This window comes from Condylura cristata, unplaced genomic scaffold (genome assembly GCF_000260355.1).
Source record: "Condylura cristata isolate star-nosed mole 26May11 unplaced genomic scaffold, ConCri1.0 scaffold00012, whole genome shotgun sequence".
Classification (NCBI taxonomy): Eukaryota; Metazoa; Chordata; class Mammalia; order Eulipotyphla; family Talpidae; genus Condylura; species Condylura cristata.
The window spans coordinates 20,401,793-20,410,475 of NW_004567113.1; the positions used below are offsets into that span (position 1 = coordinate 20,401,793).

An 8,683-nucleotide genomic window follows, 5' to 3' on the forward strand; every position below is an offset into this window, starting at 1 on the left:
GGGAGGGGCGGCCCGGGGTCTCCCGCCGCCTTATTAGCGCCTCGCGGGTCTCCAGCAGCTAGCAGACCGCCACTCAGCGAGCAACAGGAGCCGGTTAGCAGCCCACTCCTCCCACCTCCTCCGCCAGCCTCCTCCTCCTCCTCCCCTTCGGCTCCTCCCGCCCCCACCTCGGTGTGAGCAGCCGAGTCGCCTTCTCCCAGCCTCTTTCTCCCGCTGCCGCTCACTCGTCTTCTCGCTAATACTTCCCCCTGCTGTGCTCCCGGGACCCAAGCATTCTCCGCACTAATCTTAGGGACCAATGGTGCTCGAAAAGCCTAGGAAAAGCTGCTTTGGTCTGAGATAGTTGGAAGCCCCTCGTCCCTTCCCCCTCTCCCGGCGCAGCCCGTGCCCGGCAGCACCTTCTCGCTCCTGCTCACTCTGAGAGGACGGGGTGAGAAGGTGAAGTGGAAAGATCTGCAGAGCAGAGGGGGCCAGTCTCATAGCTCACATTTTCATTGAAGCAAAGGACAGAAGATCATTTTTTTTTATTCTGCATTGTTTTCCTTTTTAATTTTTTTTAAAAAAGAAACTTATTTTGGTGAGGGTTTGCTCTGGGCATTTGATTTGCCCAGTAGTTGAAAAGTGAACTCGACTCGTGATGGTTCTCCTGTCACTTTGGTTGATAGCAGCCGCTCTGGTAGAGGTTAGGACTTCAGCTGATGGACAAGTAAGTGAAAAATAACAATAATAATAATAATAAAAAAACCCCTCAAACCCAGCCTCCCCCCCCACCCCAAAGTTCCTTCTCTTTCTCCCCTCTCCCCACCCCTCCCCTCCCTCTCTTGCCTGTTATCTTGTGCATCCAGGAGCGGTGTTTTGCGGGCTGGCCGCAGCGTGCGGGACTTTCTGGGGCGGGGGGATGGAATTGCACGGGATATTGTGACTCCCCCTCGGGAGTCCAGACTTGTCACACTCAGGGCTTCGATACTTTGCGGCATTCGTCACAATTTCTAGTGACAAACTAGAGCCAATTCTCATCCTCGCCTGGCCATCTGGGTTACCCCTTTCGGGAGGGCGGTCTGGGCGCTTGAATGAAGTTCTGGTGGTCGGGTCCAGGATCCCAGTGCTCTGGTCGCTGCAGCCCCAGTCGGGTTCGCGGGGCTTTTCTCCTGCTCACTGACTCACAGATTTTTCGGGCAGCTGGAGGCGGGGGTTTCAGGAAGTCCTTGGGCCGGACAGGGAGCGATCCAGTAGACACGTGTCCTTGGGAGGACCGCGGCCGGGCTGGGGTTTGACAGTTGGGGAGGGGGCTGGGACGTTTCCTGCCCTGCTTTTTCCTGGGCAGAGGCTGGAGACGCCGGCCGCTTTTCTCCCCTCCCCCTCGGCACAACTCCTCCTCTTTTTAAAGCTAAGTTGAGAGTAGCTGTTTCTTTTCGGCCCAGCCCCCACCCTTTAGAGATTCTAGGTGAAGCCCGATGCTCTCAGAAGAGTCCTTGAGAAAGCGCAGCCAGACGGGCCGAGCCTTTTGTAGTAAATCACTTCAGCTCAGGGCCAGTGGGACTTTGGTACAGCATTTCTCTATGAGTTTTTGTAGCTTCTCTGGTCAGCCTTGTCAGACCACACAGTAAAATGTGGAGAATTGCCTACTGATCCCTGACCTCAAATCAAATCAATCAGGCCCCCCTTTAGGGTTTCTTTTCCAGGTATAAATTCAGAGGCTTTCTTTTCTAATCCTGATTCAGTATCTGGAGTTTTCACAAGGTTGAGTGTCAGTATTTGTGCAGACTTCCTAAATGTTACATTAAAATTAAAGCGGTGAAACGACTCCCTACTCCAAGCTGTTTATGGAATTGGCTCATGCTCCTGTCACAAGAACCTTCTACAAACCAAGGTGCAGCCTTAGGCAGGAATCCCAGTCCTTGGCATCTCCTGATTAGCTAGCTCTGAAAAGCATTAATGGTAGAAATAAAACGCACAAGATGATAAGATGAAACCCAGTAACTGTTCTTTTTCTTACTTTTCCCCCTCCTTTCCAGGCTGGTAATGAAGAAATGGTGCAAATAGGTAAGCCTTGTTCTCAGATGTCACTCTTATCTCAGTGGAAAGTAGGGAATGAAGTCAGCTAAGCAAAATATTGTTACTGAAATTTCTTCCATTGATGGTTAAAAAATGAATGTGTAACCCAGGTACATTTCTACTCCTCTTTATTCTCCTCTTTCTGGAGGAGGGTCCCATTTTCTTCAGGCTAAATTATAATACAAAAAATTCTTCTGCAGTCGGACCTTCCAAACTTCAGTTTATTTTTGTCTTTGGACAAGCCTCTGGTAGGTACTTGGATGGGAATGTAGGAGCTGGATAAAGATAGGGAGGTGACTCCAAGCAGTCTGTGCACCACTGAGATGAACACATCTAATTGAAGCCAACTAAGTGTGAACATGCTACACAGAGAGGGAAAATGAAATCCAGAGGATGGACATTTTTCTCTTAAAAATTTTTCAGCTTTGGATAAACTCTGATGGCTTCTATTCCATTTGCTTTAACATTACCTACAGTTGTGCATGATTTGTTAGGCCCTCTGCAAACGACATCTAAAACTTCAATTTTATGTGCTGGTGTGAGTATTATCATTCCATTTTACAGGTGAGGAGACTGAGGCTCAGAGAGAATAAGTGACTTGTAATAGGTCACTACAAAGTCTGTGGTCTTTTTTTGTATCTGTTTATAATAATACATTTGTTCTGAATCCAGGGACCAGAAGTCATGTGACAAGAAGCCTGGTTCCATTCAAAGTTTCTTTTATACACATTTAACTTGGGTTACCTTGAAAGATAATGTTTCTTTTTGGCAGAGTACTAGTCTCTATAAATACTGTTTTTCTCAAGTGATACTGTAAAGTATCACTTCATCTTTTAGATGAAGACTTACTAGTGCTAACATAGCTACAAGTCATCCCCCATTTGCTACATACCACAAAGCACTTGTGCTAACTGCTTTGTGTATGGCATGTCACCTAGTTCTCACAACCACACTGCCAGGTAGGGACACCCTTGTGCCTATTTTAGAAATGAAGAACAACCAGTTTTAGCTGTGCTCCAGTGCGCAGTGGAGAGCTGGGGGGATTTCATACAGTGGATTCATGGGGGAAGCCCAAAATTCAGGGTGACTGTGTATCAGCTTGTGTCAGAAGGCTCCCTTACTTAGCAGTGTTGGATCTCTTCTCAAAGAGAAGGACAGAGGGGAGGAGAGTGACTAAAAATACATTAAAAATGTTGTGTCTGGGCTTTCCCTGGTGGCGCAAAGGGTTAGGACTCAGCATGCAAGCTGGATGCAGCCACTTCAGTGCGAGTTCGATCCTCATCCCCGGAGGTGACCCATGTGGCATGGCAGACCTCTCCTAACCCACCCGCTGCTCCCCTCAGCCTTGATCTGCCTATTCTGCTGCCCACTCTGTCTCTGGTGAAGTTGCTCACTGCCTCTGCACCTCTGGCCTATACCCCAGTTCTGTATACAAAAATAAAAAAAATGTGCCTATGAATTGTACACAACTTCATTTGTAGTTGATAGCATTCATCTCTTTACCTACCTACCTTCCTACCTGTCTCTATATATACATCATATATATACAATATATATGCATACTTTTTTTAAAAAAAAATTATTCATGACGAACTGGAGTACAGGTCAGAGGTATAGAGGCAGTGAGAGACTTCACCAGAGACAGAGTGGGCAGCAGAACAGGCAGATCAAGGCTGAGGGGAGCAGCGGGCAGGTCAGGAGAGGTCTGCAGTGCCATGTGGGTCACCTCTGGGACTGGGATCGAACTCATGCTGAAGTGGCTTTAACTTCTTAGTGCTGTGCTTTAAGGGCCCTGCACCACCAGAGAGGGCCTATATATGCATACTTTTAAAAGAGGAATATTGTAACCAAACCAAGAAAACTGTCTTACATTATTATTAACTAAACATGTGATTACTTAAACACCACAGCATTTCAATATTAAAACTGGCTTCAAATTAAAAAGCTGTTGTGAGGTTATTCTTTCTACTACAGTATTGAAATATATTATTTTGGTTACATTTTCAGATAGAGAATTCACATGTTCTCATTTAAGGGGCCCTTGGCTAAACTTTGGTCCAGGCCTTTGCTCATATATTTGGTCGTCCTTTTCTGTAGGGATGGAATTAGTACAGGTGTGCTTGAATTTTGTAGGTGGGAAGTGAATAGCAGTATGAGAAAGGGGAGTGTGGCATTCTTAGGTTGTAGTGCTGGAGATTTACTTGCTCCAAGGTTCCTCTGTTTTAATGGAATTTTTCTTTTATTACCAATTTTATTTACCATTTCAAGTTGATGGAAGTGAAAAAAATGATAAAAATAGATTTGACTCATTAGTCTTGTGATATAAAAATGTAGCTACCATTTGGTTTTGGGTTATATTCATTTTTTTTTTTTTAGCTCTTAAGATGAATGTTAAAGATTTTTTAAAAAAAAATCTTCTGTACAATAATGAATTTTCTTTTTCTTGTGTTCTGCACAAAGGGATTCTTTACCTGGAGGTTTGGTGAAATAACTAATTTCTTCCAATACTCTATTTCAAAGCAGTTTTATATAACTGCATGAGGATGTTATTTTATCAATGTTATAATAAGGAATAACTAATAAAGCCTGTACAATTTTATATTTTATTTTTACTGATATTTGAATTGGCTGGTAAAAATACCATAGTTCTGAGTAATTTATTGTCTCATTAAGAGATACATATAAGATAGTGACAAAGCACAATTTTGGAAACTGAACTTTAAAAATACTTTCAATAGTAATACAATACACATGCTGTATAGTACATATATGCACACATCTTGCTGATTCATCAAACGAAACCCAGTCACACAGTGACTGAATCATTATATACACTATTGCCAACCCTGTTCCCAACTTCAGCACTGTCCCTGCATGCTCCATAAGCACCCTTTTGACTTCTAACAGAGATTCTGTTTGCCAGCCTTTTTTGGGGGGGTGTTTTTTAATCAATAGAATTATACAAAAATTTTTTAAAATGTGTCTGATATATTCCTCTAGACAGGAAAGCTAGTCGGGAGAAGGTAGTTTGTAGTCTGTGACTGGGGCATGCTGGAATGTGTGTAGATATCTCATCTGTATAGTGTGTCATACAGGTTAGTAGTGCTTCTTTTCTCTTCTCCCCACTCAGTGGGAAAATGCCCTCTTGGTATGTGGGAAAGTAAGATTCACCCTTGATAAGGCAGACACATAGGGATTGAACCAGCCCTAATTCTCAGTTCCTTTGTCAGCAAAAGTGGAACTGACCTAATTATCTATATCCATAAGTCCACACCTGTGGACACATACATGTAGTACATGTGTGATGTGTCAATACTGTGTATATTTGTGTATAAGTGTGTTCAGTGAATCACTAACATACTTGTGTACATGTCAGGGAGTCCTTTTGTTTCTGACTTAGAGCATGACCTTGGGAGGATGCCTAGCATAATTGTGGGCATTTGTGGCTGACTGCGTAATTGGGTAGGGAGGTTTGTTCTGTGACACATGTGGCTTAGGAAATAATCATAGTTTTGTAGAAATTGTAGAATCTGGAAAAGAGTCCTCTGAGTCTCTTTGATTCATAAGCCACCACTTTGAACTTGCCTGAGTTTCATCAGAAGAAAAACCATTTGATAGTTTGGTGTTAAGCTGTCTTCCCACCCACTCCCTTTCTGGGAACTGGGATGTAGTCATCTTACTCTGCCCCATTTCTGTTTCCCAATTTTAAATTATAACATCCATTCTTACCAACATAAAGTTGTTCATCGTACCCTCAAAAATATCCAATTGACTGAGAAATAGTTTTCTATCATTTGCATATACTTCCTTTTTGGTTTTCAATGTTAGTAGACTTTATCTAGTACTTGGTATATATCAGCATTTCACTAGTGTAGATCTCATGAAATCAAGGACTTTGTCTTCATGACTGCTGTATTCTCAGTACATAAAACAAGGGCTTGGTACTTTGTGGCTCCTCAGTTGTTTGTTATTCAATGAATGGATCTAGCAAGCAATGTATCATCATCTTGGGATTTACTGTGGTCTTAATTGCCTTATGCTCTTGGTCAGTGACTCTCTACAGTTTAACACCACCAAGAAATGAGGGTGGTAGCAATGGTGAAAACAGTTATTCAGTGTAAGTAAGCCTTCTTGTGATTTCTCTTTTCACCCTACAGAGTCCTCAGGGAACTAAGTCTGTTGGTTTTTACATCTTAGTTTATGCTTAATAAGTATTTCACAAATTAAATCAACTAATGTGCAGTTTTAGAATATTTACTTATTTCGCAGTCGAGTTTTCTTGGGATCATTTGTCTTGTTACTGTCATCAGGACAAAGATAAACATCCATCAATTTAGTAAGATAAACATCTATCATTTAGTTTGCTAGCCATGACAAAAAGTGTGTTAAAGGTTTTAAAGGGTCTTTGTGAAATTTCGAATTTAAGCTGCCTTAGTTTCTTGTAACTAAGATTATGCACTTGATTGGTTGAGGGCCCACCCCCTCTACTGAGCATGTGCTAAGTGCTTTGGCTTTTTTTCATGAGATGTTAAGTGCTGCGTACTATCTATCACCTGAAATTTATTGTTGCTGTTTGGCTGAAATATTTCTTTCACATTATTTCACTTGTCATTGTATCAAATAATTATAATGTTGCTCAAAAATATTTAAGAAATTCCCATGATCACCTCTGCTGCCAGTCTGATTATTACCTCTAAATGTTCGTATTACCTTGGAAATCAATTAGGGACAATTTCAAATTGGCAAAATCATGAGTAATTTCAAGATGGAGAATTTGGAAGTTGACAGTGCTGACCTAGATGGAACACACATGCTTCCACCAAGAGGTGTGTTATTCTCAGAATTTAGGAATCCTTTCTACTGTTTCTCAAATAAAGATCAGCCTTAACTCCCAAACTGTGCTACTTCCATTACTAGAATTTGCTAATATTTTGAAATTAGCAAATTAGTTTAAATTAGTTTTTATTCTGATTATAAGTGTTTTACATGTGTACATTATAATAATTTCCCTTAATTTTTCTCTTTCCCCCAGATTTTTTGCATTATTGCAAATACCCAACTTTTGCTATTATAATTTAGCTTATTCATATTGTCTTCTTTCAATATACAGATTGTTTGTGCTTGCCTTTGTTTTTATTTTGCTATTTAGTACAACTTTCCATATTTCAAACGCCTTATAAGTGCTATTTTAATCCCATCATACTAATTAATAAACCTTAATTTACATAATCACTTTCTTCATGATACTCATTTGTTCATGCTAATCAGTGTTGCCACACTGTGTTGCATCTAAATCATTCCCTGGTTTTCAAATGACTAGTTTTGAAGTTGATTACTGAGTAAAGAAAAATTAACATGATACATTTTGACAAATACCTCTTCAAAATGTTATCATAACTTAAACTCCTATTAGCAATATAGGTAAGTGTTCAATTATAAAGTTTTAATTTTCAGTTTGTATTGGTTTCGTTCTTTATAGCATTTGAATAGAATTTTTAAATATTTGGCCATGCAATCTCTGAAAGTAATTAATCAGTTTTCTAGTATTAAGTACTCAATAGTATCAAGAATTATATTATAAAACACTTTATATATATATTTTAAAGATTTATTTATTTTTGCATACAGAACTGGGGTACAGGCCAGAGGTGCAGGGGCAGTGAGAGGACTCACCAGAGACAGAGTGGGGAGCAGAACAGGCTGACTGACAAGTACACTGCTGAGGGGAGCAGCGGGCGGGTCAGGAGAGGTCTGCCACACCCTGTGGGTCACCTCTGGAGGAGGGGTCAAACTCTTGCTGAAGTGGCTTTAACCTCTTAGTGCTGTGCTTTAACCCACTGTACCACCAGGGAGGGCCCACACTTTATAATTTTTTTAGTAGTATGAGAGGATGCTGGGACTTTATAGAATTTGAGAGTTACATATTCTTAGAGTGGATAGTTAAGCTTGAGAAGAGTTTGCTTACTTAGGAATTTCTGTTACCACATGTAATTGATCTATTCTAAATATCCAAATAGGTTTACATAACTTTGCTGACTAACTGTAAATCCCTAAGAGAGATTTTGTGGTAAAATGTCAGTCTCTTGTTTATAAAAATAATTACCACAAATTCATGATGGATCTTTCTGGAATTTAGAGCAAATAGCAGCATTCAACAGCCTACAAATCTTGTTCTTGGAGTGACTGATAAAAGAAAAATATTTTTTTTTAGGAAAATTGTACAAGTAAAATAGAATTAAATATAGGAATTGTCAATATTGTGGTCTTGGAAATTTTAGAACAGTTTTTTTCCCCCAAATCTAATACCTGTGTCTTATGTGCATATGTACACAAAGAAATATAAAAAGAATGGCTGAAACTTTATTGATACATTTGAGTTCTCTTTTATAGGTCAAAATCTGTCATTCTTATATGTGAAGTCCATTCCTAAAATATAACCAGTAAATCCAGTACAGTACAGAATCTATTGATAAGCATCACCTAGCCTCCATCAAATGGCCAGGAACACAGGTTCTGTGTAGTTTAAAATTCTGTCTCATCTGTATAGTGTGTCATACAGGTTAGTAGTGCTTCTTTTCTCTTCTCCCCACTCAGTGGGAAAATGCCCTCTTGGTATGTGGGAAAGTAA

The 8,683-nt window shown here is 40.5% G+C and overlaps 1 protein-coding gene across 1 annotated transcript in view; it reads left to right on the top strand.

Annotated features, from left to right (window-relative positions):
* Positions 1 to 566: 566 nt before the first annotated feature.
* Positions 567 to 8,683, top strand: part of ADAMTS3 (ADAM metallopeptidase with thrombospondin type 1 motif, 3) — a 222,508-nt gene continuing 214,391 nt past the window's right edge. Inside the window, exons 1-2 of the mRNA XM_004681225.2 lie at positions 567 to 706; positions 2,016 to 2,043. Of these exons, the coding sequence (XP_004681282.1) occupies positions 638 to 706; positions 2,016 to 2,043 (97 nt within the window). The 5' untranslated portion in view covers positions 567 to 637. The remainder of the gene's footprint in view (positions 707 to 2,015; positions 2,044 to 8,683) is intronic.